General features: G+C 37.9%; 1 protein-coding gene across 17 annotated transcripts in view; it reads left to right on the top strand.

Annotated features, from left to right (window-relative positions):
* Positions 1-20,809, top strand: part of dlg1a (discs large MAGUK scaffold protein 1a) — a 562,325-nt gene that overhangs the window by 352,174 nt on the left and 189,342 nt on the right. For 9 of the 17 annotated variants that reach the window (XM_039758388.1, XM_039758365.1, XM_039758340.1 and 6 more), the window contains 2 exons: positions 18,988-19,086; positions 19,558-19,611. In XM_039758388.1, the coding sequence (XP_039614322.1) occupies positions 18,988-19,086; positions 19,558-19,611 (153 nt within the window). The remainder of the gene's footprint in view (positions 1-18,987; positions 19,087-19,557; positions 19,612-20,809) is intronic. The other 8 variants (XM_039758430.1, XM_039758380.1, XM_039758440.1 and 5 more) reach the window with 2 other exon arrangements.

Genomic DNA, 20,809 nt, shown 5'->3' with positions numbered 1-20,809 from the left:
TCTGATAATCCCTTTATCTGATCAGCATTTCAACAGTGAACCGCCAGTGGTTCAATGGCATTAAATAGCAGCGGTGACAAGGGGCATCCCTGTCTGGTACTTCGTTCTAGGTTAAAGTAAGTCTGAACAAATGTTGTTGATATAAACTGAAGCTTCTGGATTAGTATACAGTAGTTTGATCCATGTACAAATGTCCGGGCCAAACCCAAATTTCTCTAATGTAGTGAAAGAGGTATTTCCATTCAATCATGTCAAATGCTTTTTCTGCATCCAATGATAATAATATTTCTGGGTGTTTGACTTGTTGGTGAGTATATTACATTAAACAGTCAAGATTGGAAGATAAGTGTCGACCCTGATAAATCCAGTTTGATCTTGTGATATTACCAAGGAGCACTTTCTCCATCCTTCTATGCTATGATTTTTAGAGTATCGTACCATCATTATTCAGAAGTGAAATTGGTCTGTATGATGCACATTGTAATAAGTCCTTATTTTGTTTAGGAAAGACGGTGATTAATGCTTGGCGAAAAGTTTGAGGAAGAGCTTGATTGTCTCTAGCTTCTGTAAATGTTGCTAATAAGAGGGGAGCTAGCTGAAGGAGAATTTCTTATAAAATTCTGCAGGGTAGCCATCAGGGCCTGCTGCTTTCCGCTTGAAGTGACTTTATAGCATCTAGTAATTCTGATAGCCAGAGGTTTATCAGTTCCTCGCACTAAAAGTATCTATTTGTGGTATCTGTAATGTATCCAGAAATGCATTAGATTGTGTGTGTCTTATTTAAACTCAGTAGAATATAAGGATTTATAGTAGTCTCTAAATGTGTGCATTATATTTTTATGGTCGATGATTTTGTCTCTGTTCATATTGGTGATTACTGGGATTACGTTGCAAACTTCTGCTTGTGGATTTGTTGAGCTACAAGGTTATTAGCTTTCTCTCCTTGTTCATAGTAATGATGTCTTGGTTTATTAAATTAGTTGTTCCATTTCTTTCGCTGTCAAGAGGTTGAGTTCTGAATGCAGAGCCTGCCTTTTCCTATGTAGAGCCTCGCTTAAAAGCCTGGCATGTTCATCTATTCTAGTAATTTCGCTTTTTAGCTCTGATACTTTCTTGGTTTCTAATTTATTTCTGTGGGGAAGATATGAAATAATCTGTCCTCTTAAGAAGGCCTTAAGAGTTTCCCAGAGTATTCCTGCAGAAATCTCTGAGGATGTATTTGTCTCTAGGAAGAAACTGATTTGTTTGGATATATATTCTGTACAATTCTCGTCTGCTAATAGAAGCGGGTTGAGACGCCATCTGCGAGGTGAGTGTGTGGGCCATAGTGACTTTAGCTGCAAGATCAGAGGTGCATGGTCGGAAATAACAATAGCATCGTACTTGCAAGATTTAATCGTAGGCAAGATATTATTATCTATAAAGAAATAATCAATTCTTAAATAGCAGTGAGATACTGGTGAATAGAAAGAATATGTTCTTGAGTTTGGGTTTAGAAACCTCCAGGGGTCTGATAAGTTGTGGTTAGTTATAAACTTTGTAATTATCTTTGCAGTGTTAAATATTGTTCCCCCTGTGATAGAAGTCCTATCTAAGAGTAGATTTAAAACACAGTTAAAGTCCCCAGCCATTGTAAATTTATGAGTGTTCACATTGGGAATGGATGCAAATAAAATTTGTATAAATTCCTTATCGACATTAGGTGCATAAGCATTTATTCAAATAATTTTACAGTTAAATACAGTGGTGTGAAAAACTATTTGCCCCCTTCCCGATTTCTTATTCTTTTGCATGTTTGTCACACAAAATGTTTCTGATCATCAAACACATTTAACCATTAGTCAAATATAACACAAGTAAACACAAAATGCAGTTTTAAATGATGGTTTTATTATTTAGGGAGAAAAAAATCCAAACCTACATGGCCCTGTGTGAAAAAGTAATTGCCCCCTGAACCTAATAACTGTTTGGGCCACCCTTAGCAGCAATAACTGCAATCAAGCGCTTATGATAACTTGCAATGAGTCTTTACAGCCTGGAGGAATTTTGGCCCACTCATCTTTGCAGAATTGTTGTAATTCAGCTTTATTTGAGGGTTTTCTAGCATGAAGCCTTTTAAGGTCATACCATAGCATCTCAATTGGATTCAGGTCAGGACTTTGACTAGGCCACTCCAAAGTCTTCATTTTGTTTTTCTTCAGCCATTCAGAGGTGGATTTGTTGGTGTGTTTTGGGTTATTGTCCTGTTGCAGCACCCAAGATCGCTTCAGCTTGAGTTGACGAACAGATGGCCGGACATTCTCCTTCAGGATTTTTTGGTAGACAGTAGAATTCATGGTTCCATCTATCACAGCAAGCCTTCCAGGTCCTGAAGCAGCAAAACAACCCCAGACCATCACACTACCACCACCATATTTTACTGTTGGTATGATGATCTTTTTCTGAAATGCTGTGTTCCTTTTCCGCCAGATGTAACGGGACATTTGCCTTCCAAAAAGTTCAACTTTTGTCTCATCAGTCCACAAGGTATTTTCCCAAAAGTCTTGGCAATCATTGAGATGTTTCTTAGCAAAATTGAGATGAGCCCTAATGTTCTTTTTGCTTAACAGTGGTTTGCGCCTTGGAAATCTGCCATGCAGGCCGTTTTTGCCCAGTCTCTTTCTTATGGTGGAGTCGTGAACACTGACCTTAATTGAGGCAAGTGAGGCCTGCAGTTCTTTAGACGCTGTCCTGGGGTCTTTGTGACCTCTCGGATGAGTCGCCTCTGCGCCTTGGGGTAATTTTGGTCGGCCGGCCACTCCTGGGAAGGTTCACAACTGTTCCATGTTTTTGGCATTTGTGGATAATGGCTCTCACTGTGGTTTGCTGGAGTCCAAAAGCATTAGAAATGGCTTTATAACTTTTACCAGACTGATAGATCTCAATTACTTCTGTTCTCATTTGTTCCTGAATTTCTTTGGATCTTGGCATGATGTCTAGCTTTTGAGGTGCTTTTGGTCTACTTCTCTGTGTCAGGCGTCTCCTATTTAAGTGATTTCTTGATTGAAACAGGTGTGGCAGTAATCAGGCCTGGGGGTGGCTACGGAAATTGAACCCAGGTGTGATACACCACAGTTAGGTTATTTTTTAACAAGGGGGCAATTACTTTTTCACACAGGGCCATGTAGATTTGGATTTATTTTCTCCCTAAATAATAAAAACCATCATTTAAAAACTGAATTTTGTGTTTACTTGTGTTATATTTGACTAATGGTTAAATGTGTTTGATGATCAAAAACATTTTGTGTGACAAACATGCAAAAGAATAAGAAATCAGTAAGGAGGCAAATAGTTTTTCACACCACTGTAAGTTGCCCATGACCATCACATATCTCCGTTCAGGATCCGATACTACATCTGATACTACAAATGAGACTGTTCTATGTATGAGAATTCCCACTCTTCTAGTTTTCTTTGTAAAGCTAATATGGAACATTTGGCCAGTCCAGTCCTTTTGCAGCCGGAACTGGTCCTTGCTTAGTAAGTGGTTCTTCTGTAAAAATACTATTTTAGCTCTTAAACCTGTTAGGTGAGTGAATACTTTCTTTCTCTTTAATTCGTGATTCAGGCCTTTAACATTCCAGCTCACAAAGTTAACTGTTCCATCATGAAGGCATTGACTCTGAATTTTTGATGTCATTTTATAGTCTTAAATGGAAGTGAGACAGCTTTAAACTTAATTTCCTATTTCTCCAAGAGTTATTGCCATGCAGCCTATTGTTACGTTGGTAGTTATAATTATAAGGATTAAAAAGATAGATTAGATATAGATATAGCCTGCTCTCTTTCGCTCCCCCGCTTATCCCCCCACCCTCCCATTTTGTCTCCCCACGTGAGGCTGGACTCCACTTTACGTAGTTCCGGACCTCTGACATACCTAGAGACGGAGCACGTCCAAAGCAAAACAAGCCCCCATGCAGCGCCGTTTTAGGATTAAAAAATAGAGATAAATATTACCAATATAGTCTAAATACTATATGCCTAAAATATAATCATTAATAAACTATAAACTTAAAATATAATCTTCAGCAATCTTAAAGAATTAAGATAATAAACCCAGGGAATGGTGTTAGAAAGTGGTCCAGAGTAAGCATAGTAAGTCTTGATGCAATAATAACAATAAACCAAGGGTATGATGTTAAACAGTCTCCTTTAGGGTATTAGAAAAAAAAAATAACACTAATAAAAAACAAACAAACATGTCTATACACACACGTCTATAACTGTAATTAAAACATAAACAGATAGCGTCCGAGTAATAAAAAGAATGTATAATTATAATACCCGTATCATTACAAATGACTCAGACAGTAGGTTATATATCCTTGCCATGTCATGACAGGCTACGACTCACTATTGTGTTTCAGAATAGTGTCGGGATCAGCTTTCTTAATTCCTTTTCTGCTTCTTCCTTGCTGGTGAAGACATAGAATTGGCCTTGCACTTCCACTTTCAGTTTGTCAGGATACAAGAAGCTGTATTTGATATCGGCTTGCCGGAACAGCTGTTTAATGTTGTAGAAGGCTGTACATTTAGCAGCTGTTGCGGGATAGAAATCAGGGAAAATACGAATGTGGTTATTTTCATATATAATCTCTTGCTTGTGTCTGAGGAGTGCCATCACCTCTACCTTAAATAATAATGTCTCGAAGCGGATAATAAAAGACCTAGGTCTAATGGTATCTGATCCACGTATGCGATAAGCCGCTGCTGTGTCACAATCTGATTTAAAGCCCTCTCCAATAATTTTAGAGAATACTTCAGCTGCGAATTTCACTGGGTTTGGACTTTCAAGATTCTCAGGTAGACCCTCGATTCTAATATTATTCCTTCTGCTTCCATCTTCCAGAGCAGCAAGTCTGTCTCAGAGTTTTTTGCATTCTGAGTTGGCAGCTGTTGCTTTTCCTTCAGCAGTGGCAGCTAGATTTTTGGCTGTTTCATTCCAAGTCATGAATGTCTCCTTGACATCCTCCAGCTAATCTGCAAGTGTGCACAGTTTAGACGTGGTTTCCTGAATGTGCTCTTCAATTTTACCCAGCATATCTTTAAAGACTGCCTCAAAGCGAATATATATGCGTTTCTCCAAGTCTTTATTATCCTGCTGCAGCTCCCGTTGCAGCTTCTCATTTGCCTCCTCACTTGTCTTCTCATTTGCCTTCTCGTTTTTCCTTATTTCTTTCTTTATCTCTTGCTCAAGCTCTGCGTGAGCTTGGCGATCATCACCTTCGGTTTAGACAGATCATTTCTGATTTTGTGGACCGTATGTGAGGTAGTGGGCTCTATTACAGCCGGTGTTCCCGGCTCGTGTGGAGTAGTTGAAAGCGTGGACTGCAAGGCATTTTCCAGTCTCAGATGATCTTCTCCAATCGGTGAGCTATTGTGGTCTGCATCACTCGCACTAGTACATTCGCTCCCCATTTCGCTCTCTGCCGGAGACGATGTAGTGGACTTGTTGGCCATGTTTATATATGCTTGCATATACTGTAGTAGTACCCTCGGGTTGGATAAATACAGGATATCTCAGGATAATAAGAAGATAATATAAAAAAATAACACCGCTTCTAACAGAGCTCCGCTTCAGACGTCCATCTCTCAATGGACAAGACCAAAAGCCAGGGAAAAACTATTGTTTTGAGCTGATGGAGATCATATGTAAACCAGGCAGTAGTATGAGTAAATGAAACCGTCTGTTTTTTTCAGGGAGCCATAGTATTGAAAGTAGAAGACATAACATCATTATAATGATCTTGGCAGTAAGAGGAAAACATGCTGTAGGTTAAGTAAACCAATTCTCAGGATGAATGTGCTTAACTTTTCGAAATGTAGTAACACACTGAACATTGAATTTACTAAGAGGTAGTCTAATATCAAAAGCAATCATTTTATAATGCAAGACTATGGGGTAAAATACCCGAGCAGCAGACTAAATCTAAAATATTACTTTTGTTATGAGTTGAAAAATGTATTTACTGAGTTAAATTAAAAGCGTCAAGTATTAAAATCTGTTGTAAGTGTATAGATTGAGTTATCAAAGTATATATTGAAATCACCCATAAGGGTGTCATTTGAAGACATGGAACACAGGTTTGTTAAAATTACAGAAAATTCTGCAATAAAGGTACTTAGAAAAATTAGGTGTATTTAAAAGAGCAATTATTGTAGGTGATGATCCACAGATTTTGCAAGCGTGCAGCTTAAAAGCAGATAAATCAGGGAGATGCTCCCGTGATAGTTTTAGGTTTTCCTGATAAACGATCTCATGACTACCTCCTCTCCCCTAGGAATGGGATTTAGAAATATAGACAAACCCCAGGGGGAGTGCTTGGTTTAAATGAAAATAATCACCTGTTGCTGCCAAATTCCCATAAGACATAAGCAATCCAACTTAATGTCCATAGTAAAGTCACTGATCAGCAAAGCTTTATTGGCAATAGAACGAGTATTAAACAATCCAAGCTTCAACATTAGAATCCCTGAAGCCTCTGAAAAAACTCATAATTCCGGGCCACCTTAAATTCCTTTCTTTCCAAGTTGTGTTAATGCAGGGCTGTTACACAGTGAGACATTTTATATATGCTTTTTACTCACGTGTTTTTCACATATTATGCCTTCTGAAGTAATATTTCTATTTGCTATCAGTCAACAGTTCAGTACCAACTTTGATTCAGTACTTCTGATTACTGTATAAAGCTAGGACATTTAAGTTTTCAGCATTTTGGTATTGACTCAGTACCCAAGTATCGGTTCTTGTTAGATTCCTAGTCCTGAGGGCCCGTTGTGGCTGGTGGTTTTGTGCCAACCAACTTGTACATTTAATTTGGGCTCCTCCACCCTAACTAAGCAAGCTGTTATATCCCAATTTCTGTATTTTATGTCAATGTGTAAAATGTGGTTTACTAAATTTTCATTTTTTATGTCGGGTTATTTAGGCAGTTATTTAGGTTTGAGCGCACTAGCTATAAGTAGATTCCGATTTTCATAGTCATTTGCTAGAGTGCCTACTCTGTTGGTTAATTGCCATTGTTAGATTATATTTAAGGAAGCAAAATCCACAATAAAATGTCAAATTAGTGGGAAAACATGGTGATTTGAATTGACTTAAATGGATATTGCGATTCTTTTAAACAAAACTGCGCTGTTCGATATATCTTGATATGTTCTCAAAACACCTTAAAGATTCAAGATCAGCACTATATATGCAGTATCATACTCCTATATTTTCCTCACAATAATAATATGAAAAAAACTGTTTTTCCCCAAAAATTTAATTATTTCACAAATTGCCTTGCTTTAAAGAAAATGCAGCATGTTTTTTCCAACCATTTTTATGTTACATCTCCCTTGGTTAATTTTGAGTTTCTGTTGTATGTATTGTATTTAAAATGTTGCCTGCCTTGCAAGGATCAGTGTCTGTCAATCAGTAAACCTAGCTATCTCTCTCTCTCTCTCTCTGTCTCTCTCTCTATCATTTGAATGATTTGTTTAAGGAAAGACAAAGCTCTTAATTCATTGCCTTACAAATCACAGATCGTAATACATGCATATTTTTTATGACTTACATTGTTTGTAGTAGTTCCAAATAATGTTATTGCATATATGTGCCTTTTATAACTCTGGTCAGAGAGTCTCAGAACAGAGCACAAGGATGACAGTATATCGAATCCTTATATTGCCTATTTTCTAGACATAAAGAAACCAATTCTTTAGTCTGATGGATTTTTTTGTATGATTGGTCAAAAGTAAATAATGAAACTATACAATTAAAACACACCAAACAATGAGTAGAATTCAGTATCTTTTACAATGCTTTTGACAACTCAAGTTAAAACATTTTTTAAAAAGTTACCACCAATTTATTATACAGAATTACAAAATAAATCTTCATAGAACCTGTAGTAAAATTATTTGTGTTTTTCAACAAAGGAATGATTTTCGTAGCCTAAATGCTGCCACATACCACGCTTAAAGGCATGAATGAATACTTACTGGAAAGTTTATATATATATATATATATATATATATATATATATATATATTTTGTAATAAGCGCTATATAGCGCCCGACCTGGCACAGACCACGCAGAAGCACGTGTACAAAACACAGGCTTTATTCTTTTTTTCTTCAGCCGTGGGGCACGTCTTCCCCGTGTTCCACAGGCCCAACACAGTCCCCAAAACACAAAGCACAAACTTAAACAACCTTTCCTGCCACCACCACACCTCCCAGGCAACCTCTTCCTCCCGATTCTGGCCACAAATGGAGGGAGGCTGTCTGCTTTATAGCCCACCCGGAAGTGCTCCAGGTGCCTGACCAGCTGGTCTTAATTGCACCTCCAGATGGGGCTGGTAAGTTGTCCATTGTGGTGGCTGGCTCTCCGCAGCACCCCCTAGTGGCCACCCCATCTCCCAACTGGGCTGTGGTGGACTCCATGTCCCATTGAGCCACGGGGGAGATTGAGGAAGGACACACTGCCAGGAGGCTGCCCCCAGGCGCCCTGGGGGAGGCATTACACTGTCCATGGTGGCTCCCCGGTACGTATGCAGCAGAGGCGTCCCAGCCGGGCATGGGACCCGGCTGTCCGTCACACTAATACATACATACATATATATATATATATATATATACATATATATATATATATATATATATATATATATATATATATATATATATATACACATACATACAGTGCATCCGGAAAGTATTCACAGCGCATCACTTTTTCCACATTTTGTTATGTTACAGCCTTATTCCAAAATGGATTAAATTCATTTTTTTCCTCAGAATTCTACACACAACACCCCATAATGACAACGTGAAAAATGTTTACTTGAAGTTTTTGCAAATTTATTAAAAATAAAACAATTGAGAAAGCACATGTACATAAGTATTCACAGCCTTTGCAATGAAGCTCAAAATTGAGCTCAGGTGCATCCTGTTTCCCCTGATCATCCTTGAGATGTTTCTGCAGTTTAATTGGAGTCCAATTGGGGTAAATTCAGTTGATTGGACATGATTTGGAAAGGCACACACCTGTCTATATAAGGTCCCACAGTTGACAGTTCATGTCAGAAAACAAACCAAGCTTGAGGTGACCACGAACCCAGTGGTCACTCTGTCAGAGCTCCAGAGGTCCTCTGTGGAGAAAGGAGAACCTTCCAGAAGGACAGCCATCTCTGCAGCAATCCACCAATCAGGCCTGTATGGTAGAGTGGCCAGACGGAAGCCACTCCTTAGTAAAAGGCACATGGCAGCCTGCCTGGAGTTTGCCAAAAGCCACCTGAAGGACTCTCAGACCATGAGAAACAAATGAACTACTGTATGACTGTGACTACCTGTTGAAGCTCATCGAGAGAATGCCAAGAGTGTGCAAAGCAGTAATCAGAGCAAAGGGTGGTTATTTTGAAGAAACTAGAATATAAAACATGTTTTCAGTTATTTCACCTGTTTTTGTTAAGTACATAACTCCACATGTGTTCATTCATAGTTTTGATGCCTTCAGTGAGAATCTACCAATGTAAATGGTCATGAAAATAAAGAAAACACATTGAATGAGGAGGTGTGTCCAAACTTTTGGCCTGTACTGTATGTGTGTATATATATATACTAGCAAAATACCCGCGCTTCGCAGCGGTGAAATACTGTCTGAATATTTTTATTAATAAAAAAGTAAACATTTTTAGACTGAACGAAAATATGTCAATAATTAATTGTTAAGGATCTCTCTGTATACCATGTTGTCAGTTCGGCCGTCTGGTTGTAATATGACTAAGCTGTGTGCTGAGCTCACTCTTGAGCATGCAACATACAGTTGGCCATGTGAAAAGCAATCCCGCCTCAAATAAATGCCAACCTTTTGTAGTGTTTGTCCCTGAGACTTATTAATTGTCATTGCGAAGCAGAGCCTTACTGGAAATTGAACGCGTTTGAATTAAAATGGGAGATTAGATGGTATAACGGGGATGCGAGAAATAAAAACTGTGTCACTGAGGCACTGCCAGTAAATATAGTTGCTTCAATTAGGTTGTTTTATAGAGATGTGACCTGAAGTCTTGTGCCGTTACAAAGTTTCGGTGGTTGTAAGTTTCTGCTTCCTTGGCGAAGGTCGTAAACGAAAGAAGACACCGCAGTGACACACAGAAGAGAACCCGTGGATTAAATAAAACCTACACAATAACTGTAACAATCGTAACAAATGAACAATAAAATAGAAGAGAACCCGTGAATTAAATAAAAAGGTTGCTTCGTTGGTGAAGCAAGGAAAAAGCACTTTCTTATATGTCGCTCGCTTTTAAAACAGTGCAGAAGCTGAGAAGCTGCTTCCTTGGCAAGCTCAGAACGAAAGAAGACACCGCAGTGAACACAGAAGAGAACCCGTGGATTAAATAAAACCTACACAATAACTATAAAAATCGTAATAAATGAACAATGAAACAGCGGAGAACCCGTGGATTAAATAAAAGGCTGCTTGGCGAAGCAAGGAAAAAGGACTTTCTTATATATCGTTCGCTTATAAAACAGTGCAGAAGCTCTGAAAAGCTGCTTCCTTCGCAAAGTAAGGAAACGACTGAAGAGACGGCGTGACGCGTAAGTGTTCGGCAAGGCAGCTGAAGCCCTGCATTATGGGATCTGTAGTTTATTGTGTTACCAGTGCTTCATATCCCGGGCCATTAATAACAATAATACAGTATATAAAATGATCTCGGGCGGATATAATTACACGGGCCAGATGTTGCCTGGGCCTTGAGTTTGACACATATGGAGTAAATAGAACTTGAAAAGATGTATTTTTTCGTACATCGAGCCAGCGTGCTATTGTGGTTTTGCTTGCATGCCTCAATAAGTCATCCTCCCTCGCTCTTACTTTTTACCGCTCATCTAATGAATACACTGAGTATGGCTTTACCAAAACAATCATTGATGGTGAATAAAGTATCCATTATTCGAGTATGTAGATTGGGATATATATATATATATATATATATACCAGCGATCGCAGCGAGAAGTAGTGTGTTTAAAAAGCTAGAAAAGAAAAGGGAACATTTTAAAAATAACGTAACATGACTGTCAATATACAGTATTTGTTTTGTGAGTGTTACTGAGTGTTGCTGTCATCAAGGATTTGATTATCATTATTTCTTTCAATCAGGTTCGTATTTGTAGGATGTGTTGTGTTCAAGTTACATTCCGTGTTTGTCAATCGCTGTAAAGATGACAGGTTTCTTTCATTGATTCGTTTCTTACTGCATCAATAAACAGCTCGTCTTCTTCTTTATCTGAGACCATGACACACTGCATGCACGGTTTTTTTAACACTGTCTTCCTTTAGCGGGACATTGACTTTTTCCACCGTGTGCTTTGTTTCCGCAGTAGCTGGATTTATGAATATGCTTATCAGACGCTTCATATTTTTGCTGCCTTTTCAATTGTGTAATTCGTTTTGTTCAGCTGTTTGGAACTGTTGCTTTTATCTGTGCACTGCATCAGTTCACGTGAGCCACTCGGTGTACATGCATCGAAGGTTCCCAGCTGTGCTGGTGCCATCTCGTGCTATGTCCATGGCTGTATTTAATGTTACCTTAGTCCTGGCACTTAAAACTTTCTCTCGCAGTTTCGCTGAGTTTGTGTCAAACACCACCCTGACCATCTCATCTTCCTCTCCATAAGCACAGTCCTTCACCCGTGAATATTTACCCGTGGCAGTTTGCTATTGGATTGCCGCTGACGGACGCCTTATATGGGCAGGCACTAAATTACAAACGCCAGCGACAGCCTGTCTATGAACTTAATTTAAAGTGTAGGTTTACATCGTGCTTTGTTCAAGTAGCAGAACTCATGAATATGGTTGTATATGTCACTCGCTCGCTTCTTATTGTTTCGCTGCCTTCTCAATTATATAATGCATGTTTTCTTCAGCGCTTTTTTGAGGTCTTCCTGGTTTTCTATGTACTGCGTGATTACGTGAGAGGCGTGATGATGTCACACGAAACTCCGCCCCCACGGCGTTGAAGCTCATCTCCATTACAGTAAATGGAGAAAAACAGCTTCCAGTTATGACCATTACGCGTAGAATTTCGATATAAAACCTGCTCAACTTTTGTAAGGAAGCTGTAAGGAATGAACCTGCCAAATTTCAGCCTTCCACCCACACGGGAAGTTGGAGAATTAGTGATGAGTCAGTGAGTGAGTGAGTGAGGGCTTTGCCTTTTATTAGTATAGATAGGGCTGTTCGATATACCGATATATATCGGATGACAATATGAAAACGTCTATCGCTGCACATTACGCTATCGTTTGTTTCGTGGTGTTGCAAAATAAACTGTTTACGGCAATATTTTTTTCATTGTTTTGATGGCCACCAAGTGGATGCAGACACACTAACATGGCTGATGAAGACGAGGCAACACCAGGTAGCTCCACACAGAAGGACCTTGTTCCTAAACGAGGGGCTACCTCTGTAGTATGGAGATGGTTTGGATTTGAAGAGTCTGACACAAACCAGAAAACGGTACTGTGCAAATTATGCTGCAAACCGATCGCTACCACAGACTCCAACACGACAAACCTCTTCTACCACCTCCGTAAAAGCACGCGAGCGAGCATGCAGAGAGTTTACAACTGAGAGGCAGGCCACGTAGGATATTACAGTTGTAAAGGTACTATTTAAACAAGCATGTTAAAAGCTTGGAAGATTAATTGCTACCAAAACAATTTGCTTAAGGCATAATTTTCCTGCAGCGTTTGCTGTCAGCGTTAATCTTGTTAAAATTACGTTTACGCCACAACTTCATTAATACGGCAAATCTCCGTTAACAAGTTACCGCGGATCGCCCCGTGCTTGGGGCTGGACGGCATCAACACGTTAGCGCCGTCCAGTCCCACGCACGGGGCGATCAGCTGTAACTCATTAACGGAGATTTGCCACACTACGATGTGCAAATTAACATTTTACTAGAATGTAGCCTAAAAAATATTATATTTAATATTATATATTTAATATATTTTTGTCGTAAGCCTTATTGCTGCTACAGTTTGAAGTACAATGTTTACATTTGGTTTTGACAGTTAATGTTAGACTTGTATTTATTTTGTTTAAAGGGTTTATTGGCCTTATATAGTTTAGTTGTTAGTGCTTTGATCCTTTTATATTTAATATATGTTGTGAGAGTTATTGCTGCTACAGTTCACATTTTGTTTATGTCAGGCATTTTATATAGCAGTATTTTATATTGGGCCTTTAGTAATTTGTTTTGAAAAGTGTTTTATATTTGATACATTAACATTTTATGTTTACATTCTAAGTCAAACATTTGCTCAAATGTTCTAAATAAAAGAACAGAAATAATTACAAGTTGAGTACTTCTCATTTTGATTTTTTAATTTAAATGAAAAAAAGGAGTGGTGATTATATAAACTATTCACTGAATACAAAGAAAATGTACTATATCGTGATATCGGGATATGAAATGAAATATCGGGATATAAGATTTCGTCATATCGTACAGCCCTATATATATATATATATATATATATATATATATATATATATATATATATATATATATACACTGTTCAAAAAAATTAAAGGAACACTGTTTAATTGAGAGTATACCAGCAAGTCACTGAAATTTCTTGGATATTGGTCTAGTCAGTTAAGTAGGAGAAGGGGGTTGTTAATCAGTTTCAGCTGCTTTGGTGTTAATGACATTAACAACAGGTACACTAGAGAGGCAACAATGACATGTCCCCCTAAACGGGAATGATTTAACAGGTGGAGACCACTGACATTTTCCCTCCTCATCTTTTCTGACAGTTTTTTCACTAGTTTTCATTGTGGTTACAGCCAGTGTTACTACTGGTAGCATGAGGCTATACCTGGACTTTAAAGAGGGTGCACAGGTAGTTCAGCATCTCCAGGATATCACATCAGTACTTGTCATTGCCAGAAGGTTTGCTGTGTCTCCAGCACAGTCTCAGTGGCATGGAAGAGATTCCTAGAGCCAGGCAGTTACTCTAGGATAGCTGGACAGGGCCATAGAAGGTCATTAACCCATCAGCAGGGCTGGTATCTGCTCCTTTGGGCAAAGGAGGAACAGGATCAGCACTGCCAGAGCCCTACAAAATGACCTCCAGCAGGCCACTGGTGTGAATGTCTCTGACCAAACAATCAGACACAGACTTCATGGGGGTATCCTTAGGGCCATGGAGCTTGATTGGCATTTGCCATAGAATACTAGAATTGGTAGGTCCACCACTGGTGCCCTGTGATTTTCACAGATGAAAGCAGGTTCACCCTGAGCACATGTGACAGACATGAAAGGGTCTGGAGAAGCTGTGAAGATCGTTCTGTTGCCTGTAACATCGTTCAGCATGATTAGTTTGTTGATGGGTGGTCAGTGGTGGTCTGGGGAGGCATATCCATGGGGGGATAAACAGACCTCTACAGGCTAGACAATAGCACCTTGACTGCCATTAGGTATCAGGATGAAATCCTTGGACCCATTGTCAGACCCCATGCTGGTGCAGTGGGTTCCTTCTGGAGCATGACAGTGCCCGTCCTCATGTGGCAAGAGTATGCAGGCAGTTGCTGGAGGATGAAGGAATTGATACCATTGACTGGCCCCCATGCTCGCCTGACTTAAATCCAATCTAACACCTCTGGGACATTGTTTCGGTCCATCCGATGCCACCAGGTTGTACCTCAAACTGTCCAAGAGCTCAGTGATGCCCTGGTCCAGATCTGGGAGGAGATCCCCAGTACACCTTCTGAGTACGATTTTGAGTTGCTGTAATGAAATTTCATCAAAATGGACTAATCTGCTGCATAATTGTTTTTCACTTTGATTTTTGGGGTATCTTTGAATTCAGCCCTCTGTAAGTTGATAATTTTCATTTCCGTCAAATGATGTGGCATCCTTTTGTTCCTAACACATTAACCAGTCCAAATCAGTATAGCTATCCAGCATGATTTTTTCCCATTGAGATCTGATATGTTTTCAAAGTGTAACTTTAGTTTTTTGAGCATTATATACAGTGTATAGTAGAAGGACAAGGACAAAATAAACATGGTATTGTCATTAGCCAATCATTTAGAACAATTGTGTTTGGTTTTTTGACAAACTGTTGTTTCTTAAAGCTGCAAGACACAAAGTACGGTAAATACCCAAAGACAAAATTAAACTCCAAACGGGATAAGATAACGCAACACTGTAACTTATTTACTCAGGACAGAATTTCTTACAGTCATTAGGAAGCTCAATTCACCTATTAAACAAAAAAAAAAAAAAAAACTCAAAATGAAAATAAAATGTCCTGTAATGAGATTTACACCATAGCTGATAAATGAACTTTGAAAAGGTAAAGCGAAAAAGAACACTAAACGCTTCGGTAGCAGAGTGTGTGTAGAATGAAGGGACGTTGGCTTGCACATTGTGTGGATGTCTCACTTCTGGTTTGATGTGAATTTCTATGAATTACTGGCTAGAGTAGTTTTTTGACATTGGCAAAATTTGAGAATTTTCTTGATGCAAATTTAGTGGGCCTTAGTGTCCTTTGAAAATTAGTAGTCACTTCAGTTCTTAAACAGAAAGAAGTGCCTTGTACATAGTAATAAATCTTTTGTTTTTATTATTTTGTGGTGTGTCCTGTGTTTCTTCATGGAGCAGACAGAGCGCTCCAATCTGCGCACGTGGCCATGTTGCATGTGTAATTAGCTATGTGGTGCCATGCTGCTCAACACACAGGGTGACAATACAACTTTCGACCCAGCAACTGCCATATCCACAAGAATTCCCTTCCGATCTTCACTTTGGTTTTTTTTTCACACCGAACACTACCAGGATGCATGGGTGAAGACAACATAGACATGCTTAGAAAGAACACTAGAGGTTTTATTTAATACTAGCAAAATACCCGCACTTCGCAGCGGAGAAGTAGTGTGTTAAATAAGTTATGAAAGAAAAGGAACAATTTTAAAAATTATGTAACATGATTGTCAATGTGATTGTTTTGTCACTGTTATGAGTGTTGCTGTCATCAAGGATTTGATTATCATTATTTCTTTTAATCAATTTCGTATTTGGAGGATGTGTTGTGTTCAAGTTACATTCCGTGTTTGTCAACCATTGTAAAGATAACAGGTTTTATTCATCGAAGTGTTCACTACCCAAATCGCTACTTGTGAATCTAAGATGTTTAACAGGCATTCCCGGTATTAAGTTGTGGAATTGCCTGTGAGTATTTAGCGACAGCGCCTGTATGAACTTGTGGATTTGCCTGCGAGTATTTAGCGGCAGCGTCTCTATTAAGTTGTAGATTTGCCTGCGAGTATTTAGCGACAGCGTGTCTATTAACTTGTGGATTTTTCTGCGAGTATTTGGCGGCAGCGTCACAAAGTTGTTTTCATCTGTACCACGACGTCTGACATGCCTCCTTTTTACTGTTTTCTCACAGCTTGGATTGCTGCTGTCATAATCGGTTTGAGTTTCATGGTTTGTTTCAATTACGTTAGTATTTGCAGGACTTGTGTTGAAGTGACATTCGGCATCTGTCAAACATTGTAAGCATACAACTGTCTTCTCGATAACTTTGCATCGTAATAAACAAACAATAAAACAGCGGAGAAGCCGTGGATTAAATAAAAAGGCTGCAGTCATCAGCAGGGAGATGTGAATACTGTGGCGAAGGAAATGAAGAGACCGGAGCGACGGACGGCCTTATATGGGCAGGCAGTCGATTATGTGGGAGGCATGGGGACGGTGGACGCAATATAGGCAGGCAGCCAACTACGTGATGATGGGGGACGCAACGCCGCCTCACACGGCGACCGAACTGCAGGCTATGGACGTATATATGTACGTAAGTAGGATTCAATTATGACCATTAGACGCCGTTCTGACGCGTAGAATTTCAAAATGAAACCTGCTTAACTTTTGTAATTAGGCAGTTAACCTGTAAGAAATGAGCCTGCTAAATTTCAGCCTTCTACCTAAATGGGAAGTTGGAGAATTAGTGATCAGTCAGTCAGTGAGGGCTTTGCCTTTTATTCATATAGATTTAGAAGTTTTGGAAATTTAAATAAAAATGCTGAACATCTCTATTAGTTTTTGCATATTGATTTTTATTAAATATCAAATCTAATTGGAAATTGGATATGTTGTCCAGCACTATGGAAAAATGACAAAAATATGTAAATGTTTATGCTAAAACTAACATACAAAGATTTATGTTAATGCAAGCCTCACACTACTACAGTTTTATGATTGCACAATAAGAGAAGAAGGAGGAAAATGCCAGCTAATTAAATATGGAATCGTCAAAGTAATTGATTATGGAACTGTTTGGAGCAGTGGATATCATTGGAGAACTAAAGTTACATTAATCTAACTTTTTCATGTTTATTTTTGTTTTCATAGTGAATTATCTGGTTTAATAAAATACTTGGAAAGAACTGCTAGAGGAAAAAGTGAAGGCCTGACAATTACTTTTCTGCTCTGCTTCATAAATCTTTTGGATAATATTCTTGCAAATCAGAAATGCACAACAGAAGAATGTTTTGATGTGGCAGAATGAAAGCATAACAAGCAAGCAATAACAAGCATTTAAAGTTAATAACAAGTTTGATCTTTGTGAAAGATTGGCTTCTAATCAAGTATTGGCCCCCTGGGACACAACTTGAGGACCCCCATGTACTACAGAAACAACTTAATTCAGTGCTGTTCCTTCCTTCTCGGCTAATGTTAGTTTGTTGTGATCTTCCCCTTTCTTTCCACCACTGAATACTTCTTCAAAGTCACTCTCCAATTCAATCTTTACTGGTCACCATGTAGGCGTTTCTTTTATGTTAATTTTGTAGTCAGTCTGGAGAACCATCTGTGGCCAGCTCCTGACTGTTTGTATTATATTTTTGTGTTTGTATTAACTTTTACTGTTCTAATAAGTTAAAATGTTACATTTATGTTCTCCCATGTATAAGTCGGGGCTTGATTTTACTGGATATTTTCCGGTATATTTTATAATGTTGGTTGTATAAGTCAAGTGTGGAAAACTCAATATTGGTCCAAGAGATTATGATTTGCTAACGCCCACCTGAGAGAGTAACCACGGAGCACACTGCCTTTTTTTTCTACATATTGTGCCTACGTTACCACACAGTATTACCCAAACTATTCTGAAGCGACATTTGCACTGTTTTTTGTACCTCACACCCTCATACACCTTTATCGTAAGAGCATCCCTTATGTACAACGGAGCATTCGATCAAAAGAAAATATGAAGCTGGTTTGAAGTTAAAAGTCAATGAATTGTCAGAGAAACAGGTGCGAAATTGGAGGAAGCAAGATGATATGAAAAGAAAAAATTAAGTGTCGCATTTTTGAATGGCGTATAAGCCGAGGTCTGATTTTATGAATGATTTTTGTGTTTCAAGACCTGACTTATACGCGAGTATATACAGCATTTGTTCATAACATGCCTCTTGATTTCAGCCTATAGCTATTATTGGTGCAGCATATTGTAAAAGCTGTAAACATAAATATTCATTGCAATTATGTACTGACAGAAGATTTTTCACAGATGATTTTTTTACTCTACATGCTGTTCTTTAGTTTCTTAGTGTATATATTTATTATTCGAGGTACATAGGTATCTTTTTTACTTTTAGTTTAATTTGTACAGCTTTTAAAGTAATGATTCAGATTTTTCTTTGGTCTTCTGTTGCCTTTGAACGTATTCAAAATAAGGTGGAAATTACCATAACTTTTTTTTTCTCCATCTATTTATTGTTATCAGTTATGTTTCCAGTGCTACATAATGTAAATGGCCCTTATTTTGTAAAGATCAGACTTAAAAAAAACTTCATTCTTTGCCAAATCATTCATTTTTTTCCTTCCCAGTTTGCTGTTGCTGTCTTTGTATGTTCTGAACTTTGACCTTGTTGTGTTATTTAGCAGACAGATGCACCTCCTCCCTCCGCTCCTATAATCCCTGCTGTCCCAATCCTGCCCATCCCTGCTGAGACTACTGTCATCTCATCACCTACGCCACAGGTTTTTTTTTCTTTTTTATTTCCATTTCATTTACATAGTTGGTGTTATTTTTTGTTAGATCTTATGTATGTGTTGTTTTTCTTATTTAGTGGCCATTGCATGGTTGGAGACAGTACAGTTCAGTTGGCACGTTCCAGTTAATTTAAATCTTTAAGGTTATTTTTGGGGGTAATTACATTAAGCTGCTCCCGGAGCATAAATGATTATTACACCAGAAAGCATTCATGCTACAACATTGCTTTTTTGAGGATTGGTATGCCAAGTACAATCAATATAAACTGCTATGCTCATATAACTATAGGTAATTAATTTAAATGAGTTGTTAAAATTAACATACTTAAAATATTTTTATGTATTTTCAGAAGTCTTAAAACGATAATCCAAAAAATTTTAATACAGTAATAATGTTTCAGGAAATTGAATATCATGAGTCAATAATTAAAAAAAAAAAATCTCTTTTGTGATTTCAAGGCAAATCCTCCACCTGTTGTGGTCAACACAGAAAGCTTGGATAGCCCTGTTTATGTAAGTAAACCTTTCTGTTTATATTGTATGTTTAAGTACTAAACTTTAAGAATCTGCTCGCATTCATCTCTGATTAAGTCTGGAAGAGTTACACATGTGCCAGAAAACCATTGATGTATAAATGTGACTGATGTGGAGGGGGCACCTTGTCAAGTTATTTTTATAAATAATGCTGAGGTGCACATTCTGTATTATTATTATTATTTTATTTAATTTTCAGAAATGTTATGTTTTTTCACATTAGTTCTCTACTTGAGCTTTCTTTTCATGCGAGCCAGAAGTTTCTATATATTATGTTTCACTTTGTCTTGCTATTTCATCTAATTCAAGTGTTATCTTTCTAGCAGTTTTTAAAATATATGTCCATATTTAAATACATTATGTAGATACTATACATTGTCACATAGTAACAAATATACAGATGTGTATATCTACAAAAAAACAGTTTAATTCCACACTAGTAATTACAAATAGTGAGCACATTATTTTAACCTTAATAGCTTTCATTCTTTTCTTTTATGTTTGTATGTCAAATTCAATTCTTTGTAGATGGCAGGCCATTTCATATTTTAATATTTATCTTTGAAATGTAACCTCTTCATTGTGCCAAAAACTACTACTATTAGTTCTAATATTAAACTGAATGATCAGACTACATTGTTCACATCTCTTTTATTGTTCTGTAATTTCTGTATTGTTTGTAGAGTCATTTTTTTAACAGGGGATAGTAAAATGTACAGCATCTCAACAGGCAACCCCAATGAAAAAGAACATCATTTAGTGTTTCCTAAAGTTAGCAATTAAAATTCTATAATATGGCAATTTCAGTTAGAATTGCTGTTATCCCATTTAAAATATTGTTTTCCTCCTAAGGGCTCTATGAGGCCACTAATACTTTGTTTTTATGTCAGAGTTTACAGAGCTGCTTTCAGGGTGCATCCAAAATGTACAGAAACCATTTCCAACTTTAATTAACAAATGGCTATTAAGTCTTGATTTGTTTTATACCATACATTTTCTAGATGTTACTTACTGTATCACTGTTTAAATGAACTATAATACCCCTTCTGAGAGTTATACTTTTATGTGCTTTCAAGATGACCGCACATCTGTTCGTTAGAATATTGCCAGTATTTGTATTTTGGTACCACCTTGTAACCCAACACACTTTTATTATTTTTAACTGTTTAGAATCGGA

The sequence above is a fragment of the Polypterus senegalus genome, chromosome 1, assembly GCF_016835505.1.
Source record: "Polypterus senegalus isolate Bchr_013 chromosome 1, ASM1683550v1, whole genome shotgun sequence".
Taxonomy (NCBI): Eukaryota; Metazoa; Chordata; class Cladistia; order Polypteriformes; family Polypteridae; genus Polypterus; species Polypterus senegalus.
Note: the sequence above shows the minus strand (reverse complement) of the source record. Positions and strands in the feature narration are given on the sequence as shown.